The sequence below is a fragment of the Trichomycterus rosablanca genome, chromosome 6 (assembly GCF_030014385.1).
Source record: "Trichomycterus rosablanca isolate fTriRos1 chromosome 6, fTriRos1.hap1, whole genome shotgun sequence".
Taxonomy (NCBI): Eukaryota; Metazoa; Chordata; class Actinopteri; order Siluriformes; family Trichomycteridae; genus Trichomycterus; species Trichomycterus rosablanca.
In genome coordinates this window covers 23,547,471-23,572,647 of record NC_085993.1, presented here as the reverse complement: position 1 = coordinate 23,572,647, position 25,177 = coordinate 23,547,471, and the positions used below count along the sequence as shown (strand labels likewise).

At 38.8% G+C, this 25,177-nt stretch overlaps 1 protein-coding gene and 1 long non-coding RNA gene across 2 annotated transcripts in view; one reads left to right on the top strand and one right to left on the bottom strand.

The window, feature by feature from the left end:
- The first annotated feature begins 588 nt into the window (after positions 1 to 588).
- On the top strand, positions 589 to 11,532 carry LOC134316377 (uncharacterized). The gene is made up of 3 exons (XR_010013084.1): positions 589 to 643; positions 9,588 to 9,661; positions 10,918 to 11,532. It is a non-coding gene; the product is annotated as an uncharacterized LOC134316377 (long non-coding RNA).
- Positions 11,533 to 21,928: 10,396 nt separating this feature from the next.
- Positions 21,929 to 25,177, bottom strand: part of mmp24 (matrix metallopeptidase 24) — a 46,151-nt gene continuing 42,902 nt past the window's right edge. Inside the window, exons 8-9 of the mRNA XM_062997556.1 lie at positions 24,808 to 25,074; positions 21,929 to 22,810 (exon numbers count right to left, since the gene is read on the bottom strand). Of these exons, the coding sequence (XP_062853626.1) occupies positions 22,473 to 22,810; positions 24,808 to 25,074 (605 nt within the window). The 3' untranslated portion in view covers positions 21,929 to 22,472. The remainder of the gene's footprint in view (positions 22,811 to 24,807; positions 25,075 to 25,177) is intronic.

Sequence of the window (25,177 nt, the reverse complement as noted above, 5' to 3'; positions counted from 1 at the left end):
ACAGTAAGGTGTTTAAAAACTTCATCAGCGCTACTGTGTCTGATCCACTCATACCAGCACAACACACACTAACACACCACCACCATGTCAGTGTCAGTGCTGAGAATGATCCACCACCCAAATAATACCTACTATGTGGTGTGGTGGTCTTGGGAGAGTCCTGACCATTGAAGAACAGCATGAAAGGGGGCTAAACAAGCATGCAGAGAAACAGATGGACTACAATTAGTAATTGTAGAACTACAAAGTGCTTCTATATGGTAAGTGGAGCTGATAAAATGGACAGTGAGTGTAGAAACAAGGAGGTGGTTTTAATGTTATGGCTGATCGGTGTATGTCCCTTGATCCAGAGAAGGTCCACAAATAAAACGATCATGCATCTTTTGCCCAGTACAATACACAGGACAACGATGTTACAAAGCACAACGGTGTTATTAAAACACCTGAACTTATTGATTATGAGGGGTGTTTATGCCGTTTTTGACCATTTCGTGTACATGCCCGTTTGGTAAACACCGTATTTCGATTTATCCTTCGTCTAAACATTAGGTGGCGGTAATACACCTTCCATCAGCTGCCTTAAACTAAAGAAAAAGAAGAAGAAGGGTGTTGTTGTTGTTGTGGTTGCGTTGGGATAATTCAGGTACTGTTTTTATCATGTACCATAACTCTTGTAACACTTAACAAACCAAAATTTTGCTTACTTTTGGATAATCGGTGTAACTACTGTTAATCATTTATTATGATGTTTAACTGTGTACTTCTAACAGAATCATAACGTGTCAAAGAGATTTGACACGTGACAGTTAAATACACCAGCAGTTTTTTATGCTTCACCTAAAACCACAACCTGCCGTTTCACTGCGCTTTGTCAACAAACTGTCAATGCAGGGCAGATAGCACCAGTGGGTTAATGGTGTTTATGCTGAATTCTGACCCCTACCATTGGCATGTTGCAGCAGAAAGAAAAATGTATTCAGAGTAGGCAATGTTTTGTTTAACCCAATCTAGTTTTAACCCAATCTAGTTTTAACCCAATCTAGGCAATCTAGTTTTGTTTAACCCATTACCTGCTGTTCAGATCCCTGTTCTCGGCTGACAGTGTTGTGTTATGTAGTATGGTATAAAAGAGATGATTTTCTGCTAAACCACAGTTTATAATAAAGCGGCTGCCATTTAAATCTAAAATTGTGAAGTACCCCAATTCAAATAAATGTGCACGCACACAAACAGAGGGACTTAAATAAATGGTCCAAACAAGGTTGTTTGTTTTATTAGGATTTTACCATCTGCATCAAGACGTGCAACCTACAACTGTATTATGCAGGGAGGAAGCCATATATGAATTTGGTGCAGAAACGCTGGCGAGATCTCTGGGCCCAAAGTCATCTGAAACTGAAAGACAGTGGAAATGACATGAGAAAAAAGACATCAGATTCTATGTTCCAAAAAATGAAAAAGACAATTCAGACTGCAAAAACTTGCAGTGATGGCATGGGGGTGAATCAGTGCCCACGGCTTTTAAAGATACCATTGATGCAGAGGCTTATACTGATATTTTGGAGAGACATTTTCCCAGGAACAATATGTCTATTTCAGCAGGGCAATGCCAGGTCTCATTCTGCATGAGCTACAACACTTTGGCTTCGTTGACATAAAGTGCATGTATTTGACTGCCTGCAAATCAGGTCTTCTATTAAAAATGTATAGCGCATCATGAATTGGAGAATCAGACAATGGTGACCATGGACTGTTGAGCAGCTCAAGTCTTGTATACAGCAAGAATGGGCAAAAATTGATAAATGATAAATGGAATATTGTAAATGTACTTCTGTCCACTTTTATAGTATGGGGTGCATCAGTGCCCGTGGCATGGGTGACTTGAATATCTGTAAAGGTACCACATATTCCTGTGATGTCCATGGTTAATTACTCAAGACAAAGCTTTCAGAATAGTCAGGGTTTGTATGATTATGAAACACCTGGAAACGGTATGGATTAAAAAAAAAAAAAAAATCCAGGCCTGGTTAGGTTTTGAGAAAATAAAAACTGAAAGTTTTACTGTAAGATCAGTCAAATCCCTTGAAATGTTATTTAGTGTTGCAGTAACATCAGAGTCCGACCTGAGTTGCAGCTTATACTTAAAATGTAAATTCGTGCAATGCCTGAAAAATACCGGTTTAATGTCTAGCTTTATTTACACAAATATAAGACATGACCTGAGAAAGACCAGCACCCAGGACATGCAAAATGTGTGCCGTGTAGTAAAATGTTTGACATTTTGAACATGGGAGTGGCAGCGCTAGCCAAGGAGTTTAGCACCAGGCTCAACGTCAATAGCTTTTTCACCTCGAACACGACACCCTTGTCACAACAACCATTTAGAGTGCCATCTACAGAAACAAAGCCCTAACTACAGTGTATCACAAAAGTGAGTACACCCCTCACATTTCTGCAAATATTTTATTATATCTTTTCATGGGACAACACTATAGAAATAAAACTTGGATATAACTTAGAGTAGTCAGTGTACAACTTGTATAGCAGTGTAGATTTACTGTCTTCTGAAAATAACTCAACACACAGCCATTAATGTCTAAATGGCTGGCAACATAAGTGAGTACACCCCACAGTGAACATGTCCAAATTGTGCCCAAAGTGTCAATATTTTGTGTGACCACCATTATTATCCAGCACTGTCTTAACCCTCCTGGGCATGGAATTCACCAGAGCTGCACAGGTTGCTACTGGAATCCTCTTCCACTCCTCCATGATGACATCACGGAGCTGGTGGATGTTAGACACCTTGAACTCCTCCACCTTCCACTTGAGGATGCGCCACAGGTGCTCAATTGGGTTTAGTCCATCACCTTTACCTTCAGCTTCCTCAGCAAGGCAGTTGTCATCTTGGAGGTTGTGTTTGGGGTCGTTATCCTGTTGGAAAACTGCCATGAGGCCCAGTTTTCGAAGGGAGGGGATCATGCTCTGTTTCAGAATGTCACAGTACATGTTGGAATTCATGTTTCCCTCAATGAACTGCAGCTCCCCAGTGCCAGCAACACTCATGCAGCCCAAGACCATGATGCTACCACCACCATACTTGACTGTAGGCAAGATACAGTTGTCTTGGTATTTCTCACCAGGGCGCCGCCACACATGCTGGACACCATCTGAGCCAAACAAGTTTATCTTGGTCTCGTCAGACCACAGGGCATTCCAGTAATCCATGTTCTTGGACTGCTTGTTTTCAGCAAACTGTTTGCTGGCTTTCTTGTGCGTCAGCTTCCTTCTAGGATGACGACCATGCAGACATGCAGAGTTGATGCAGTGTGCGGCGTATGGTCTGAGCACTGACAGGCTGACCTCCCACGTCTTCAACCTCTGCAGCAATGCTGGCAGCACTCATGTGTCTATTTTTTAAAGCCAACCTCTGGATATGACGCCGAACACGTGGACTCAACTTCTTTGGTCGACCCTGGCGAAGCCTGTTCCGAGTGGAACCTGTCCTGGAAAACCGCTGTATGACCTTGGCCACCATGCTGTAGCTCAGTTTCAGGGTGTTAGCAATCTTCTTATAGCCTAGGCCATCTTTGTGGAGAGCAACAATTCTATTTCTCACATCCTCAGAGAGTTCTTTGCCATGAGGTGCCATGTTGAATATCCAGTGGCCAGTATGAGAGAATTGTACCCAAGACACCAAATTTAACAGCCCTGCTCCCCATTCACACCTGGGACCTTGACACATGACACCAGGGAGGGACAACGACACATTTGGGCACAATTTGGACATGTTCACTGTGGGGTGTACTCACTTATGTTGCCAGCTATTTAGACATTAATGGCTGTGTGTTGAGTTATTTTCAGAAGACAGTAAATCTACACTGCTATACAAGCTGTACACTGACTACTCTAAGTTATATCCAAGTTTCATGTCTATAGTGTTGTCCCATGAAAAGATATAATGAAATATTTGCAGAAATGTGAGGGGTGTACTCACTTTTGTGATACACTGTATATATACAGTGTATATATATATATATATACAGGTCCTTCTAAAAAAATTAGCATATTGTGATAAAGTTCATTATTTTCCATAATGTAATGATAAAAATTAAACTTTCATATATTTTAGATTCATTGCACACCAACTGAAATATTTCAGGTCTTTTATTGTTTTAATACTGATGATTTTGGCATACAGCTCATGAAAACCCAAAATTCCTATCTCAAAAAATTAGCATATTTTATCCGACCAATAAAAGAAAAGTGTTTTTAATACAAAAAAAGTCAACCTTCAAATAATTATGTTCAGTTATGCACTCAATACTTGGTCGGGAATCCTTTTGCAGAAATGACTGCTTCAATGCGGCGTGGCATGGAGGCAATCAGCCTGTGGCACTGCTGAGGTGTTATGGAGGCCCAGGATGCTTCGATAGCGGCCTTAAGCTCATCCAGAGTGTTGGGTCTTGTGTCTCTCAACTTTCTCTTCACAATATCCCACAGATTCTCTATGGGGTTCAGGTCAGAAGAGTTGGCAGGCCAATTGAGCACAGTAATACCATGGTCAGTAAACCATTCACCAGTGGTTTTGGCACTGTGAGCAGGTGCCAGGTCGTGCTGAAAAATGAAATCTTCATCTCCATAAAGCTTTTCAGCAGATGGAAGCATGAAGTGCTCCAAAATCTCCTGATAGCTAGCTGCATTGACCCTGCCCTTGATAAAACACAGTGGACCAACACCAGCAGCTGACATGGCACCCCAGACCATCACTGACTGTGGGTACTTGACACTGGACTTCAGGCATTTTGGCATTTCCTTCTCCCCAGTCTTCCTCCAGACTCTGGCACCTTGATTTCCGAAAACAGTACTTTGGACCACTGAGCAACAGTCCAGTGCTGCTTCTCTGTAGCCCAGGTCAGGCGCTTCTGCTGCTGTTTCTGGTTCAAAAGTGGCTTGACCTGGGGAATGCGGCACCTGTAGCCCATTTCCTGCACATGCCTGTGCACGGTGGCTCTGGATGTTTCTACTCCAGACTCAGTCCACTGCTTCCGCAGGTCCCCCAAGGTCTGGAATCGGCCCTTCTCCACAATCTTCCTCAGGGTCCGGTCACCTCTTCTCGTTGTGCAGCGTTTTCTGCCACACTTTTTCCTTCCCACAGACTTCCCACTGAGGTGCCTTGATACAGCACTCTGGGAACAGCCTATTCGTTCAGAAATTTCTTTCTGTGTCTTACCCTCTTGCTTGAGGGTGTCAATGATGGCCTTCTGGACAGCAGTCAGGTCGGCAGTCTTACCCATGATTGCAGTTTTGAGTAATGAACCAGGCTGGGAGTTTTTAAAAGCCTCAGGAATCTTTTGCAGGTGTTTAGAGTTAATTCGTTGATTCAGATGATTAGGTTAATAGCTCGTTTAGAGAACCTTTTCATGATATGCTAATTTTTTGAGATAGGAATTTTGGGTTTTCATGAGCTGTATGCCAAAATCATCAGTATTAAAACAATAAAAGACCTGAAATATTTCAGTTGGTGTGCAATGAATCTAAAATATATGAAAGTTTAATTTTTATCATTACATTATGGAAAATAATGAACTTTATCACAATATGCTAATTTTTTTAGAAGGACCTGTATATATATATATATATATATATATATTTTTTTTTTTCTTTATGCATTTTCTCCCCCTTTTCTCCCTTTTTAGCGCATCCAATTGCCCCATTGCATCATGCCTCCTCTCCACCAATGCCGATCCCTGCTCTGATTGAGGAGAACGAAGCTAACCCACGCCCCCTCCGACACGTGGGCAGCATGCCATATGCATCCTACACATTGACGAGTGCACTGCAGCTAAGCTGTGTGTACGGAGGGACACACCCTAAGTGCACTATTTTCTCATCTCTGTGCAGGCGCTATCAATCAGCCAGCAGAGGTCGTATTTGCACCAGTCATGAGAGGGAGACCCCATATGAACAACCAGGCCAAGCCGGCAAGGCAGAGCTGAGATTCGATACGATGTATTCGAGATCCCAGCTCTGGTTCCAGTGTGTGTTTTTACCGCTGCGCCACCTGAATGGCATTTTTTGGTTCTAAAAGTATAGAAACAGCACAACTATATACCCTAGCAAATGATCACTTCAGCTACTTAAAGTTTAAAAAATATTATTACACTCATTATTATGTAGGATAAAGACAATAAAATAAAATGCATTATTTTACATATGATTTATTATTTTTAAATGACTTAATATAAAATGATATTCCTTATTTTAAATTGTTTGCAGAGCTTATGGCACAATTTTAAAGGAAAAGCCTTTACAGGAGGCCACACATACAGTGAAGCTCCTACATGTCCTTTATCAGAACAGCAGTCAGCACAAGGACAGTTCTCAGATTAATATTGGATTTGCAGCAGAAGCCACTTTGAACCAACTCATGTCTCCAAAAAGATATCAGAGAGACTGAGATGTACTGCAGGATATTTCAGGCTCCAGTGCATCACACATTAGTGAGAGGCATGCAGTGCCTCAACCCGTGTTGCATGGCTGAATCTATGAAAATGCGTCAGTGGAATGAAAAGAATATTGCATATTGGAATATTGGGAATTTGACCTTAAAACGTTAAGTGGACACCATGCTTTATGAGACAATGAATCAAAACCATTTTTCTTCCAAATTGTGGGATGTGGTGATTCTGCTTGTCTCATGGACATGCCAGTGTGGAGAGAGGATTTTCCATTAACAAGTAATTCACTGTGGAAAATCAGAAGAAGAGATTCTTGAGGCTTAGGGGCTTATTGTTGACCATGTCAGGTCTGTTGGAGGCATTACCAAAGTGGAAATCACAACAGAGCTGCTCCTTTCAGCTCTAGGAGCCAGACAGAAATACCATAGCTACCTGGTTAAAGAAAATAATAAAAAAAAGAACATCAAGTTGTTAACTTGAAGGCCCTCACAGAAGAGAAGAGTGCTAGGATGAAGGCTGATATTTGTAACCTTGAGAAATCAGCAAATTAATATGCCAACAAATAGAAGCTACAGGAAAACTGACCATCACCAAATCCAATAGTTTCCACTGAACAGCAAAGATTGGAAAGCATATTGATGTGAAGTTTGCAGAAATACATAAACAAATGAAAAAATAAACTGTTGGTGTATTGTTTTTGAGGAATCAAACAGGGAACGTTATCTACTGTTAACACTCAGTTTTGATAGTGATAAATAGAAGGCATTGTTGGTTTAAAATCATATAAGCTACAAAATCTTGTATTTCAAAAGACTTTTTCTCGAAACTGCTGCTCCTGAAGTTAAAGTCAGCGTTATTGGACATTTTCATTTACTTATTTATTTACCTTTGGCCACCCAGTCTATGGTAAATAGGGTTACACAAAAGCATTTTTAGGGTTTGATGCACTCTATTCTGAAAACATAATTAATGGGTATTTTATACCCATTTTTTATACCCAAACCACAGAGCTTGTCATGAATTTAATGAAAGTATATTGCAATAAACTTAACATTAATTTTATACTTATTTTGTAAGTCTACACGGACATTTTAAGGGTGGCTTGGTGGCTAAGTGTGTATCACTGTCGCCTCACAGCAAGAAGGTCCTGGGTTCGATCCCCAGGTGGGGCAATCTGGGTCCTTTCTGTGTGGAGTTTGCATGTTCTCCCCGTGTCTGCGTGGGTTTACTCCGGGAGCTCTGGTTTCCTCCCACAGTCCAAAGACATGCAAGTGAGGTGAATTGGTATATTTGTTGATATAACCTTGTGTGAACTGATGAACCTTGTGTAATGAGTAACTACCGTTCCTTTCATGAATGTAACCAAAGTGTGTAAAACATGACATTAAAATCCTAATAAACAAACAGATATTTTAAAGAATTTGTTTAATTTTAACAAGTAAATATATAAGATTAGTGATAAATGCGCAATGGAACACTGACATTACATAAGCTGAACCTAATGATAACTTTTTTAAAGTATACAGTCGAATAATAGTAAATGTACAAACAACTCGCCCTTAAGAAGGTCATCTCAGCAGGAATCAAGCATTTAAACACAAATTAGGGGTTACATACAAATTTTTCTTCTGCAAATATTACTGTACAATGTATTTGTATGCTAAATGTAACCTTTAGAAAAACACTCGCATATGCCACATTTTATGTTTATCATTTACCTTGCAGTGCATCCAGTGCCCCCAGAAACCCTTGCCACAACATGGGAACATTCCCTTGAGAGGGTGCCAGTCCATTTAAGGGCGACACACACAGGGGAACTGCGTACATTTTTTTTTTTAAAGAAAATTTGAAACTTTCTGAAGTACAGTAGACCCTTGACTTATGAATTTAATTGGTTCCAAAGGGCTGTTCTTAAGTCACAATGTTCGTTAATGAAAACTATTTTTTCCATAAGAAATAATGTAAATAGAATTAATCCGTGCCAGACCTCCCAAACCACCCCCTTACCTAACCTTTCTAATGTCTTAAATTGTCTTTTTTGTTATAAATACAAGTATATTTTCCCTTAAATCTTAAATTATAGAACAGACATTCCTGTAATAATAAACAATACACAGTAATACTGTACATAAAAAACACGCATCACATTTCAGTACAGTACGTGTGCTGTACTATACACCATAATAAATTTTCTTTTTATATAAAATGTATCTACCAGAAACAACAATAACTCATATTTCTCTATTATTTCCTTCTTTATTTCAATAGTGTTGTATTTTGTAGGTGTAATTGCACGAAAGAACTCAGCGGAGTTTCTTCTTCTCTCTTACTCATTGTCCCCTCTGTCAGATACACAGTGACAGCTACTGGCAGGAGTAATTATACAACAAACAGTGATTTTTTTTTCATTTTCTCACCACTGCACTTCCTCTGCACCTTCTTTGGGGACATTTTAATATTGAATTTTACAAAATATAAAGAAAACACAAAAAAAACCACCGTCCGCTGTCCGAAGAGAGAGAGAGAGAGAGACGGTTGGAGTCAACGTGTTCGTGACGTCACGTGTTTCGCGAATTTCTTTTCATAATCCGAAATTTGTTCATACGTTAAGTTGAAAAAGATCGCTCGTAACCCGAAATGTTTGTATGGTAAACCGTTCATAACTCAAGGGTCTACTGTACTTCTTTTTGGTTGTGATCTTTGCATAGAAATATAAATGTAAACATTGGGATTGGGAGTTAATGCATAATGGATTAAAATATATAAACAGAAAAATGAGGTTTCAGAAACCTGTCAAGAAATTACAGTGTTTCTGTTCTAAATAAAATAATTAAATATACACTAAACAGAGAAAGTACAATTAATATATATTTTCCATCTTTTTACATGACAATTAATAATACTTATTATTATAATCACATTATTATTGTTATTTATGAAAATGTTTTTTATTTGATTGTTGCCTTACATTGCACATTGTACAATAACATGTTTTTTTTTGAGGTCCTCTACTATCCTTTATAGCAACTGGGTAAACCTCTGTTGGCAACCCTGATTTGTGAGCCAATCAGGTTAGGCTTTATTATGACGCAATTGTGACGTCTTTTTTGTTTATGCTTTCATTAGCTCGCCACCTCCGACACGTCACAGCAGCACTTCTGCCTGGATACACTGCCAGCTGAAGAGAGAGGCTGAATCCAGTGAGTGTGTGGGGTTACAATGATTCCACACAACAGTCTTTCATCTTCTGCATACGTGTGTCATTGCTCTGTCAGTGAGGTGTACTTTGCTGTTGTGATTTGATTCAATTAGATTGAGATCAGAACACTTTGAAGTTAAGTTCATGTCGCATTCGTGCAATTTGCTATTATTTTTTATTTAATGAAGCTGAAAACGTTGATGTAAAGACGAAGCAAAACAGCTTTCTCCACATGGGGGCGCAACTGAGTTAGAACTAAACTTCAAAAAAGAATCAACACTACCATATGTAGATTAGTGGTGGTAAACTCTGTTGAGTGCCCCCCCCCAGACACATTATTCAAATGCCTTCTCATGTTCGGCGTGCTTCCTCCATGAATAGATATCAAGTTTTTGCAGTACTGACATCTTGATTGCAATTGATTTACTGCATGGAAATGCATCCAAATATCACTTGTCCTCCATGCACTCATCTTCTGTAAATAAATCCTTCTCTCTTAATTCTCTTGGCACCTCACACTTCTCTTGTCAGTGACAAGTTGACACTTTTTTCTAGGTGGAATCTTGATCATGGGGGATAGGGACAAGGAGGGGGGGGGGGAGGGGGGTGGACTCACCTACCAATCAGATGGGTATAATTATGGGTCAAGGGTTCAAGGGGGGTGGTCAGCAACAAATTGCCATGGTAACTTGGCCCAGTCAGGCAGCCACAGTGGCACCAAAACGAACAGTCAATAAATTACCATGGGGGAAGGGCTATGATACTCCTTAAGTGGTACAGTCCTAAAGTAGCCTGTAAGCATTTGCATTTTAATAATAATGATAACTATATTTTGTTTTTTGTTTTGCTTACAAGAAAATATGCTGCATTACTAATCTATACCACTACTACTCATAATAATCATAGCATGTGCATAAAATCAGCCACATAACGAACACCAGTGTGTTTAACTGCTTGTTTATTGGAATATTTAACTTATTAATTAGCTTCATGGACTGGAGTGAAGTCGGTTCAGCCAAATCATCTGAGTCCGCAGTGTTTCAGTAAGTCTGCTCACTCGCCTTGTGTACTTAGCAGCAGCCAGTCAGAGGACTCATAGGATCCGGGTTCTTTGAGACCTCGTACTTGTGATTCCTGATTCAGTATAAAGATTCAAATCATTAACCCGAGTGATTCAGGAACCGTCCAGCTCTAATGTAGATTGCATGTTTAATTACATCCCAAAATAATCTAATGTTTTCTTCTCTTCTCCTACAGCCATGGATGGAGGTTCAAGTTCCAGTCCATCGTCAGAACAGGATCAGAAAAAGCAAAGCTGTTCATCATCCCAAAGCAACAAAGCATCAGTCAGCCAGAATCTAAATACAAAGCACAGGACAGACTGCCTGGAAACAGGGCCTGAAATTCCCCAATGCAAAATGGGCAGCAAGAAGGTAGACGACATGAGCTTCATGATATCATGTACAAACTGGTACTAGATTCCTGTCATTGTTTAGTTCCATCCTGCATTAGCTGCATGTTGGCTGCACTGCTAAACATGTGATCTGTAAACAAGCCTGATATTTAAGTTATAAAACATGTTGGAACAAGTTTATTGTATATTGTTAATGTATTGTCACAGTGTAAAAGCACAATAAAAGTACACAAAAGTGCAATAATTTACAATTGCCCTTAAATTTTATTAGGGTCTCATTTTTGACCTGTGATTAAAAACTACAAAAACAAGTATGTTTTGTCTGAAGTAGCTGTGTTTATTACATAAGCTTATTCGTACAATATTGGGTTATTTTTGGGGAGCCGAGAGAACCCAAACTGATGTTCTTGGCTCCAAAATGATTTTCAGCAGTTGAACAGTCCAGTGTCCTATGTTGTTATGTATTGTGCTTAATAATGCATCACAATGTTTTAATTGGGCGGCACGGTGACTCGGTGGGTAGCACAGTCGCCTCACAGCAAGAACGTCCTGGGTCCAGGCCGGGCGGTCTGGACACTGAATTGCCCTATAGGTGAATGGGTGTGTGTATGTGTGTTTGTATGCCCTGCGATGGACTGGTGCCCTGTCCAGGGTGTTACTGTGTGCCTTGCACTCATTGAAAAGCTGGGATAGGCTCCAGCACCCCACCGTGACCCTAATTGGATAAGCGGTTAAGAAAGTGAGTGAGTAAATATTTGAATTGAAGACAGGCGTAAACTGTAGGCGGGTCACTTTAGCATCTGCACTCTTCAAATATGAACCACAATGTGTCATGTAACTTGCTGATACAAGCCACTATAATTCCTAAAAATGTGCATGTACCCTTTAGCTTTACTAGTGCCTTCACAGAAGTGAGTTAGCCATGCCACTGGCACTAACACATCCACATACTATCTCAGACATTGGCTTTTTAGCCATTCTTTGGTTTCAATCGTTTCAATGTATTGGTTAAAAAAGGTGTCCAGGTTAGACCACAGCACAATTTACCTTATGTGTTGTTGGCTTCTGCTTTGTGTAGAGTCTTAACTTGCATTTGTAGAGGCAGTGATAAACTATGTTTACTAAAAGATTTTACAAAGTATTTCTGAGCTCATGTAGTTATATTTATTACAATCAAGCCAGAAAGTCTGCACAGCCCTTTTCACTTTTCTCGTTTTATTATATTACAGACTCATTCTCTAATAGATTGAGTTCATTTTTTTGTCACAAAATTCTCCACAAAATAGCCCACGACAAAGTGAAAGCATGTTTTTAGACATTTGTGCGAATTTATTAAAAATCAAAATGTAAAATATCATATGTACACAAGTGTGCACACCCTTTTATATGACACCCAAAAGTGAGCTGAGGTGCATTTTGTTTTCACTGATACTGTTTGAGATGTTTCTACAATTTAATTGGAGTCCACCTGTGGTACATTCAATTGATTGGACATGATTGGGGATTGCCAACACCTGCCTATATAAGGTCCCACAGTTGACAGTGCATATCAGAGCAAACTCCAAGCCATGGGGTCAAAGGAAATATCTGCAGACCTCAGAAACAGGATTGTGTCACGGCATAGATCTGGAAAATGGTACAGAACAATTGCTGCAGCTTTACAGGTCCAAAAGAGCACAGTGGCCACCATCATTCATAAATGGAAGAAGTTTGGAACCACCAAAAATCTTCCTAGACCTGGCCGCCCGGCCAAACTGATTGGGGAAGACGGGCCTTGGCCAGGGAGGTGAGAAGAAACCCGAGGGTCACTCTGACAGAGCTCCAGCATATCCTTGTGGAGATGGGAGAAGCTATCAGAAGATCAATGATCCAGGCAGCACTCCACAAATCACGCCTTTATGGTCGAGTGGCCAGACGGCACATGACAGCCCGCTTGGAGTTTGCCAAAAGGCACCTAGAGGACTCTCAAACCATGAGAAACAAGATTCTCTGGTCTGATGAAACCAAAATTGAACTTTTTGGCCTGAATACCAGGCACCGCTCATCATTTGGCTAATGCTAATTGGCTAGGGATGCTACAGTGAAGCATGGCGGTGGCAGCATCATGATGTGGGGATGTTTTTTAGCAGCGCGACCGGGGCAAATAGTCCTGATAGAGGGAAAGATGAATGCAGCTAAGTACACCGAGAGTCTTGAAGAAAACCTGCTCCATAGTGCTCTGGACCTCAGACTGGGGTGAAGGTTTACCCTCCAACATGACAACGACCTGAAGCACACAGCCAAGAGAACAAAGGAGTGGCTTCAGAGAAAGTCTGTGAATTTCCTTGAGTGGCCCAGCCAGAGCCCAGACCTGAATCCAATTGAACATCTGTGGAAGGAGCTGAAAATGGCTGTGTACCGACACTCCCCATCCAACCTGACGGAGCTTGCAAGGATATGCCAAGAGGAATGGGCAAAAATGTCCAGAAACAAGTGTGCCAAGCTCGTAGCTTCTTTCCCAAGACACCTTGAAGCTGTAATTGCTGCCAAAGGTGCATCAACCAAGTATAAGGCTAAGAGTGTGTACAGATATGTAACCCCTAAATAAACCATTTTTCTCAGTAAAAATAAAATTGCATATTTTCTGAACCCTGTTTTCAATTTGTAATTTGTGGTGATTGTGTGTAGATGCTTGAGGCAAAAAAAAAGAACTCAATCTATTATAGAATGAGTCTGTAAAGCAATAAAACATGGAGAAGGTGAAAGGAGTGTGCAGACTTTCCGGCTTAACTGTACTATTACATATTTTCCTGTTACATTTACATGTATATACTGTACATATTGGCACATTTCTTAAAATATTAATTAAAAAAATATATTTCCTGTGTTTCTAAATGATATTTCTTGTGTTTTGCAATTACCACAAATAACTGCAAGATAACTAAGGCTGTGGTTGTAGAGGGCCCCTTTTCACACCTCAACAGGAGGCGGCTATCCCCGCCATGGTCATAGCTAATAATAGTATTAGACTAAGGGAGATACAGAATGCAATTACAGGAAAAACAGTGTCTTTGAAAACATCCAACCAGTCAGCATCTCAACTATCGACAGGGGGCTGAAAAACACCAGACAAGCAGGAAACAACTGTACTGTGTACAATATAAAAGAAATGGTGACAGAGTGAAGCAGCTACAGAATCAGTATGTACAGTTAACACATCTAAGTACCGTAGTTATACTTACACATATTGTGATATACAGGTGACCTGTACACATTTGCTGAGACAAGAACATTCAATGTGTGTACAATTGATGTACAGCAAATGTTGTCTAAAATGAATACATATCATTCATAAAACTCAATTTGTATAATTTCTAATACAGTGGTATCAATTGGTTCTGGGAGTGGCGTCGAGTTTAAAAGGCGTTGAGTTTCAAGGTATTTTTTTTACCCATAAGGATGCATCTGTTAATGCGTTCCATGGTCCCGTGGAACTGCATATATTTTAGGCTAATGTAAAATAACGGGGTTGTTTTTTGACACATACATTGAAAATAACACAAATATAAAAAACACTGAAATACAATTAAAAAACACAATTAAACACCTGCCTTTACCTTTACTTCTTTATTGATTCCTTATGCTTCTTAATCGTGGAGATGCTTGATCTTGGAATACTGTATTTTTCAGCGAGTTCAGTAAGGGCGCATTCACATGAGAAGCGGCAAACCCGCTTTTGCACTGGCTGTGCCATTATTTCCTATGGAGTGTGGCGGTGCACCAAGCTTAACATGACTTATTGTATTAAAACAACCAGCGAGGAATTTTGAAGTGGAGAGAACTTATGAGCACTAATAATTAAGAGAGGTTTAGTGTTCCTATGTTGTTCTATTAATACATTAAGTCACATTAAGCTTTTTTTTAATGATAAGCGTTTTAGACTCTCGGGAAAGCTGATTCTCACCATTTCTCAGAACCCTGAGCTATACCCCAAGTTTAAAAGTGAAACTGTGGGAAAATACAGCTAAACACAGATACATGCGGAGTGGATTTGACAGTTATTCTACACAAATGCAGATGCGTCTCATATTTGCACTTGAAGCCAAGTGCTGAACAAGTGGCAGTTGCACATGGCGAGTTTAAGGGAAACGTCGAGTTTAAGGGTACAAATTTATCCACGAAGGGCGTCAGGTTTCAAAGATTTTCAGTTTAGGGAATGTCGAGTTACAAAGTACCACAGTATAGCTTATAATTAAACTGGAAGCAAGTAAACCTCCTCACAAATTCATATACTCAGATAAAGTTGGCTTCAGCTTGGCAAAAGGCATAAGGTGTTGTTGAAATGTCATCGGCCACAGAGCCACTGTTACTGTGCATGGCCAGCGGTAAAGGACCCTGGATGAGGCATGTAAGGACATCATAGCAGATACCTGCAGAGGCTGGATAAGACATTCCAAATGATTTCCATGCTGCATTGCAAAATATCTATTGTAATGTGGATGAGAATCTGTGGCCCAAAGGACAGGAATGTTAGGAGATCTAGAAAGACTGCACTGCAATTCCCTATACAGTGCTGCATGTACAGATGAGGTACATGAATTCTCCTTTAGGCTTTTAGGCTGGAAAGTTTTAGGCTGACTTTCCAGAAATGAGGTATACACCGACCAGCCATAACATTAAAACCACCTCCTTGTTTCTACACACATTGTCGATTTTATCATATATATAGCATATATAGAAGCACTTTGTAGTTCTACAATTACTGACTGTAGTCCATCTGTTTCTCTGCATGCTTTGTTAGCCCCCTTTCATGCTGTTCTTCAACGGTCAGGACTCTTCCAGGACCACCACAGAGTAGGTATTATTTGGTAGGTGGGTCATTCTCAGCACTGCAGTGACACTGACATGGTGGTGGTGTGTTAGTGTGTGTTGTGCTGGTATGAGTGGATAAGACACAGCAATGCTAATGGAGTTTTTAAACACCTCACTGTCACTGCTGGCCTGAGAATAGTCCACCAACCAAAACTATCCAGCCAACGGCACCCCGTGGGCAGCGTCCTGTGACCACTGATGAAGGTCTAGAAGTTGACCAACTCAAACAGCAGCAATACTGTAGATGAGCAATCATCTCTGACTTTACATCTACAAGGTGGACTAACTAGGTAGGAGTATCTAATAGAGTGGACAGTGAGTGGACACGGTATTTAAAAACTCCAGCAGCGCTGCTGTGTCTGATCCACTCATACCAGCACAACACACACTAACACACCACCACCATGTCAGTGTCACTGCAGTGCTGAGAATCATCCACCACCTAAATAACACATGCTCTGCGGTGGTCCTTCTGACCATTGAAGAACAGGGTGAAAGCAGGCTAAAAAGGTATGTAGAGAAACAGATGGATTACAGTCAGTAATTGTAGAACTACAAAGTGCTTCTACGTATATGGTAAGTGGAGCTGATAAAATGGACAGTGAGTGTAGAAACAAGAAGGTGGTTTTAATGTTATGGCTGATCAGTGTATGTTACATTACACAAGGGAAAAAAAACCAAAAAACCCAAAATACACTTCTTGATCATCATTTAACCAAAATCATTTTTAATGAAGGATGAATCTATGTCAAAACTATTTGTCCCTTACCTTTTTCAGTTGACCAAATGTTACTAATAATTGAGTTTCATTAAGCTACACACCCAGGCTTGATTACTAACAGCCATGTTAAAACTTCACCTCACTCAGCAGTACTCAGTGACAACCAAAAAGACTTCTTTTAAAACTTTTTATTGACATTTTTTGTCAATAGAACATGGTGATATTAGGTACACATAGTGACATGTCAACAGTGCAAATTAGAACCAAAATTCCTACATATTAACTCATTAATTAGGATAATTAAAATGATTGCCATTCTTAAAAATGATAGCAATGTATATGATGTGTAACAGATAGGATACTTTAAGAAGTAAAAGCAAAATACAAAAGTCTGAAAAACCATTAATCATTGTATTTACAAGATCTATAAGACAAGCCTAAGCAACATTTGACCTGAAAATTAGACAATATTTACAAGCCATACAGACAGAATCTGTTTATTGGCTTAAATGACTGTTCATTCATTAATTCATTTGAAAAACCCAAAGATTTATGTACATTAATACAATGAAAAGTTTAAAAAGCAGACAACTTTAAAGCTATCGGATAAAATCTCAGTCATCAATCTTCTGTAAGCAAAAAAGAGAAATCATTTACTTGTGTACAAATCTGGACTATATCTGATATGTTTATTTTACCCTCTATTGTTAATCTTATAGAAGAAGTATAGAAACCAAAGGCAACAGCAGGTAGAGGTTTACAGTGGCTGTCCTCAACAACCACCTTCCGACCCATACAACGAGGCATTACTACTAGAGAATAATTACATACCTAGTTCCTCCTAAACACGTCTATTCATTTCCAGTTCGGCCTGCACTGGCATGGCTTTATTTTGAATTTAAATAAAACGGTTTTGATAAATAATAAATGCTTTATAAAAAAATTTCATGCCATATTATTCTTTTTTTTTCTTTATGCATTTTCTCCCCTTTTTAGTGTGTCCAATTGTCCGATTGCGTCATGCTTCCTCTCCACCAATGCCGAACCCTGCTCTGATTGAGGAGAACGAAGCTAACCCACGTGGGCAGCATGCCGTATGCATCTTATCACCTGCACTTTGACGAGTGCAGTGCAGCTCAGCATTGTGTACGGAGAGACACACCCTGAGAGCACTTTTTTCTCATCTCTGTGCAGGCGCCATCAATCAGCCAGCAGAGGTCATAACTGCACCAGTCACGAGAAAGAGAGACACCATCCGGCTTACTCCCACCCATATCTGAACAACAGGCCAATTGTTGTGGCCACTCAGCCTTAGCTGAGATTCAATACGATGTATTCGAGATCCCAGCTCTGGTTCCAGCGTGTGTTTTTACAGCTGCGCCACCTGAGCGGCCCATGCCATATTATTCTAATAAATGTCTTACAAATGTACATTGATATTACTATCTTTCATAATTTTCTTGAATGTGGAGTCTTCTGTGTGCTGATACATAACTCTCTATACATAACATAATTCTCAATTGAATTATTGTGTGATAATGATCAGTTCAATAAAATAAAATTAAGATAATTAGAGTTGCACTGATCTGATATTAACTGATTTAATATTAGATATGATATTGGCCATTTTTGGTTCTATACAGCATTGGATTTGATAAAAAAGTCTAATAGTATTATGTGTAAAAGTACTGTGGTAGATCATTTTCATCATGTAGTATATCATTGTTCTATTCTAAATTCCCAGAAGTGCAGAAGTGGCCGATACACTAAGCTCTAACAACGGTTTCTTAAATAGAAAATGAAAACAATGTAATCGATGTATCCCTAACTAAAATATCAGTTTCTCATTACCTATTAAAAAGTTTTAATAGAAAAACTATGTACAATTAGTTTTCTTTTCAATAAAGTAAAAAAGTATAAATAATGATTACACAAGCCTGAAATCACTGATACAGCTAAATTAAGCTTAATGTAGCTATTATGCCAATCACTGCCAGAACCAATAGAAATTACGATAAAATATATTTGCTGTCCCCGTAAAACATAGCAATGTAGCAATTGTCCATCACTGCCAGAACCAATGTTTAAGACAAAATATATTTGCTGTCCCCATAAAACACCGTTAGCCAGTTTCATCAGAATATCTGAACCCAAGTAAAACCAGAAGTTTATACTCATATATTTAAACCACGACAATCTAATTGGAAACCTCAACCCTTAATCCAGAGAATTTAAAGATAAACAAGTATGTAAACTAACTGGAACAGTTCATTTAAAGAGCAGAAGCGTCTGTGCTATAACTCCATACCCAATTTCTCTTTATACCCAGCACTAGTTCATGAGACCATTAGTAGAGGAAGACAATCAGCACAGTGTTCTATTTAAAATAATCCCACCCACCCACGACTTTTTATATCCATGATATAGAATACCACACTACAGACTGGCAATGTCAGGTGCTCAATTGAACAGGACAATAATAAATAATCTTGTTAAGCAGACCAACAGTTGCTGTGTTTGTGCCATTTTCCTATTCACAGCCAAGCTGCTTAAAATGCACACTCAAAAACGGGGTGACATTAAGAGAGATCCTTCAAGAGGGGAAAACACACTTTTACGTCAACATAAAAATGAGTAGGCCATAGCAAGAATTAAGATGAGGTACCATGTGTTAAAAAAAAGGCCCTGAAGCTGTTTTAAGGCAGACAACACATCACAACATTAAAGATGTTTGGAAGACAAGAAAACACATAAAACATTTCCAATCCTGACAGCTTGACAGTGTCCTCACAATTCAGTAACACACCCTACACCTTGGAACCATTTACATAAACTCATTTGCAAAATGCTTTGATCAAAAATGTACTTTCAAGTAAGGCAGAATCAAAACCATATAGCACATGGCTGAGCAATCAAGGCTTAAAGAGCTTGATTTCTCTTTTGCAGTCATGAGAACTGAACCTTTACTGTTGAGTTACCACTGTCATTTCCAACTGACTAATGTTTTGAAAAAATGCATTTACAATCACTGAGAAAGTACACAGAGCATACAGCATCATTTTGAATTAATGTCTTAAACTGCTTTTCACCACCATAATCTAAACCCTAATTGAAGGGAAAATCTTTTGGAACAATGGCATTTGCTTTCAGTACAGTTTCAGAGACTTGTAGAACCTATGCCAGATGTTCTAGCAGCTCGGCAACTTACTAAGAAACTTAATGTTGGTTTTTCTATATGTCATCCATCTGTAGGTAGTTTGTGTTAGGCATGTGACTGGGGGAAAAGGAACCTATTCTTTTTACTCAGCAGATGACAATTGCTGTTTTTCCATAGAAAACAATTTCCAAATTGCATCATGTTGCTCTCACGACAAACTACTGTACTTAAACATTCAATATGATGACAGTGATTAAAAAGCAATATGTCATATAATTTCATGGAGAAAGTCAAGAAAAAAGGGTCAAACCATTATTATTAGTATTATTATATACAATAATAATGATAATAATAATAATAATATATTATCAAAATAATTGCTGACACAGGTTTAATTAAAATGCCAAATGTATAACTTAAGGCAAACAAGAAGCTACTGGTGGAAACTCGATGATGATTTCTTCAAATTCTAAGCAGTGAAGTTGGGGATTACTGTGTCATATGTTTATTTTAAGCTGTAATACTTTGTGAAAACCAATATTTGTGTCAGCTTTAACTTCTGGACACAACTGTACACAGATGCAATATTCAGGGGTTACCACTTAAGAGAGAAAAAAATAAATAAAAATACAGTACATGGTAAGAAAAAATAAAAAAATAAAAATACAGTACATGGTACAATATGTCAAAATATCTAAACCTCTCAAGATAGACATTTATCATATTTTACCTTTAAATATTTAGTCTGCCTCAAGATGACTCTATGAACAAGAGTTGGTATTATTAAGAATGAGAAGAATTTAAGATGAACAATTTTTCTGCTTAAATCTCTGGAACATCCAAGTACATTTCTTATAACCACACAGTTGGTTACATCTTAAAACATATCACTAAGTGCAAATGTCTACAAAAACTAAAAAAAAAACATATTACCTCTGGATATGTCTATGTCTAACATGATCACTGCATCCTGCAATGTCACACAGCTTGTTAGGCAGCAGCAGCACAATTGGTACCAAATAATAAAGCAAAATCCAGCATATTTGTAAAATATTTTCAGCATTTTCTGCCTGTTACAGTAAAAATCTGCCTTTTAGCCACTGAATTTCAGGTCAAACATATTTGCATATTTGTAATGTTAACAGTGGTCTGATTTATGCAAACGTTGATGTACATGAGATGAAAACAGTTGACAAAAACAAATGGTTAAGACAAAACCTTAAAGCAACTTTTGTCTGAACTTTACATACGCATTGCATTCAGCTATAAGAAAAAAATACTAATCATCACGATCATTGTAATTATTTTAAAGGAAATATTTAACTTTATGTTAAATTAAATTTGAGGTTATATTAAAATGTGAATAAATACATACTGCCATTTTCCCTCTAGGCAAGTCTGCTCGCTTTCTGTTACAGAGTTTCATTATAATAGCTGTATGTGACAAATGGAAAGTGGAGATAAAAGCATAAAAGTCAAACCATTTCAGAAATCAATTACACACTGTGTTTGTTTTGAGATGAATCCCTGCTGTTTAATTCAGAATGTCAACCATGAAAAAAACTCTACCTTTACCTGTCCTGTACATGTAATAACACAAAATCACATTTGATCCTGTGTTTTACTCCTCTTTTACGCCACAGAAATAGTGATAGTGTCTGCTATGCATCTATTAACTAAGGATGTCTCTTTCTGATACCAAGTACACTGCCTTAAATATTGGATTGTTACTGTATAAGAGTTGGGGCATTTTCTGATCCAATCCAATTACATATTTTATGCTATAAATGCATGTAAAGTGAATGAGCAAGACATTCACATTAAAATAAGACTAAAACTGTCTTTGACGTCTTACAAAACATGCTTGGAGAATGTTAGTGTTGGTATCAGAAATGATCAAACAATATCTGGACATCCTTATTATCAGTGCAACAAAAAATACACATTTCTATGAACACTACAATGTTTAAAATGTATCTTTATGTACTATGTTAGTGCACCACACAAGTCTGAGATGTTCACAAAAAGTCTGAGTAATAGCCTGAAGCTGTCTGTTTTCACAACAAAACCCCTCTGAGTTGTAGTGTTAAGTCTTACACTGAATTTCTTAAAAAAGACTAAGGGCTTCACAAAACTGCTTGGTATTTTTTATGTCCTGTTTTACCAACACTGCTGTTTAAATCAGTTCAAACTAAATCAATTGTATTTTTAATTAACTGTTTAGTAATTTGTTCAGTATTTTTAAAGTTCCTGTACAAGTCCATGTTGGGAGCAAAGACATGGCACACTGGCATCTTGATACGATTCTTCTTTCATTCCTCGACACAACATGGTTGGAAATCCGTGTGGTTCTTACCTGACAGTTCTGTTGGCCAGGGTTGAGTGTAGAAAAGTATAGGAAAGAAGGCCTTACAGTTGGAATGTAAGGCTTAAGCATTGGTGAAGCTCCTGTCCCTTTAGGCCACCACTTTAATTAAAGCCTCGCATCCTGGGCGTTTGGCTCATGCTAAAAAAGAATTTCAAAAAACAATAACCCAAGGGCATGACCTTGACCATGTCTCAACCCCTCCTCCTATATTAACACACAGTAAACAGGCACTAGTTGTGTAGGTACTTCTAAACGTTGTCAAATTAGCCCTCACTAGCATGTCTAGTGTTTGGCTTGCCTGTCATACCCACTCCTGCACTGGCTGTTTGTAGTGGGTCACCGGTTGAGGAACACTTTTGTTTTTGAACTGGAAGATGGTGTAAACCAGAACCAAGATGCAAAGGGAGAGAGTGCATGGAATCACTACAGCGATAGCATTTACAGTGCTTGGAACGTCGTTTATGGCGACCATGATGTCAACATCGTCATGGAAAAGGTGTTTGTCCTTTTTCTTCTCCATCTCTGACTGGTCACAGCCCATCCAGTCCTTAAGGATGGACTTTGGGTAGCCAGGTTCCACTGCCAGCTTCTGGTTATCAAACTTCCAGTAATCCTTTCCTTTGTAGAAGTAGGTGTGAACTGAAAGATGATTAGAAAAAAAACGATATTAAACATTATTTAAGAAAGATTATTTTCATATACTGTATCATCCACCTCCTTTTGAGTCAATTGTACATTTAGTTTATATCTCAGCTTTCTGTAAATACCAATATTTTAATTTCTAAACTGATTATTTAGAGGTTTTTGTAGAGCATTTTTATTAGAAGGATAATACGCCTCCAGGTGGTGGACAAAAAAAAGCTTGACTTTGAAGTGCCCACACCAAAATTACAAACCCTAATACAAAAATTTTGGGACATTGGGTTAATGCAAATAAAAACGTTTTCACATATTTAACTAAATGCAGCACAGAGATATTTAATGTGAACTGTAGTTATAGTAAATATATGCTGATTACTAATATGTCACATTCCAAAAGGTTGGTAAAGGTGAAATGTGACATTGTAATGTATTACCAACACTTCATGAACAATGTTCCTCTAGGCTCAATTTCAAGGCATGTATTTCACTGTCTACAGTCCATAACATTAGGGCGCTCACAGCTTCACAGCAAGAAGGTCCTGGGTTCGATCCCCAGGTGGGGCAGTTCGGGTCCTTTCTGTGTGGAGTTTGCATGTTCTCCTCCGGGTCCAAAGACATGCAAGTGAGGTGAATTGGAGACGCTAAATTGTCCAGGACTGTGTTTGATATAACCTTGTGAACTGATGAACCTTGTGTAATGAGTAACTACCGTTTCTGTCATGAATGTAACCAAAGTGTAAAACATGACGTTAAAATCCTAATAAACAAACAAACAATCCATAACATTAATAAATGATTTAGAGAAATCTCTGTGGGTAAAGGGCAAGGCCAAAACCTAAAGTAAATGCCTGTGACCATTGATACCTTAGAAAGCATTGCATTAAGAATTAGAATGCTTCTGTAATAAATAAAACCACATTGGCTTGGGTATACCTTTGAAATTCCTAGTCAGTTCATTGTCATATCTTCCCCTAGCCAAACAGAAAAATCTATATATTTTCAGATATATTTCATTGTAAAATTTTATTAATAAATGTTAACAGGAGCAGTTAGCAGGATGACTTGCACAAAACTAGAATTTGTGATGTATAGCCGGCCATATGTTAACTGGGAAAAATTAGCCTAGGATAATTAGCATTAACATTTTTCATTTTCATTTAAGTTTTTAAAAAAAATTATTAGCTTCAAACTAAAGGATAGGCCTCAATATTAAATATATTCTTGTCTATGAGCTTCAGCTTAGGCTTGTGCTCTTGCCCTTTACACACTAAAATTTCTTCAGATTCATTAAATCATTTAATATTATTTACTGTAGAGAGAGATATATGCAAATCTCTTCCAATCTTTGTTTGAGGAATATTGTTTTTTTTTGTTTTTGTTTTTTTAATTATCTATTTTTTCCCACTTTTTCCCCCCAACTTTTATCCCCATTCTAATCGTGTCCAATTACCCTGAATGCGTATACTGATTCGACCCTTTGCCGCTGACTGAGGACGCCACTCAACTGACTTGCGCCCCCTCCGGTACACAATCAGTACAGCCTGCATTTTTCACCTGCACGAGCCGAGTTCATACACCGAGAGACACTGCGCACGGAGGGTCACACCCTCCTCAATGTTATTCCTCAGCCCTGTGCAGGCGCCGTCAGTCAACCAGCAGGGGCTGCAGTTGTACCAGTTATGAGGACCTATGCTCCGACTTCTACCCCTAAGCCCCTGAACAACAGCCAAACATTGTTCATACTGCCGCCCAATCCAGTCGGAAAGGTAGAGCTGAGTTTCGATACGATGCATCTAGAAACCCAACTCTGGTGAGCTAGCGTACTTTTACCGCTGTGCCACCTGAGGAAGGAATATTGTTTTTTAACGTTTCAAACACTTCTCAGCCAATCTCTGCTCCTCAAAGACTCTTTTGTTACAAAAAGCAGCAGTATGTTACCAGAGATTTCAGCCGTTTATATGTAACATCTAACTGCTACTGTGCATGACACTCACATCCTTCTCGGCTGACGAATGCTCCTTGGGGTGCATCAGGAATGCCCTTCCACACACTTATGGGTTTTGGGTAGCCTGGATCAGCTGTATGTTTTTCCTCATTGTACCGCCAGTACTGGTCCCCCTTAAAGAAGTAGGTTTTGCCTACAAGCTCCCAGCGCAGTGCTGTGTCAATGCCATCACGGGGCAAACAGTTTCCCAATTCCACCAGGTTGTGTGGGTAGCCTGGCTCTGCTGTCACTTCTTTAAATATCCAGTACTTGTCACCTGTGGCACAAAAATGTGATCAGAAAAAGGAGAAAGTGAATTAATTAGAGAAGACCTAAGGATTATGTATGTATTTCAATTTGTTGGTGAGAACATTAGGGGT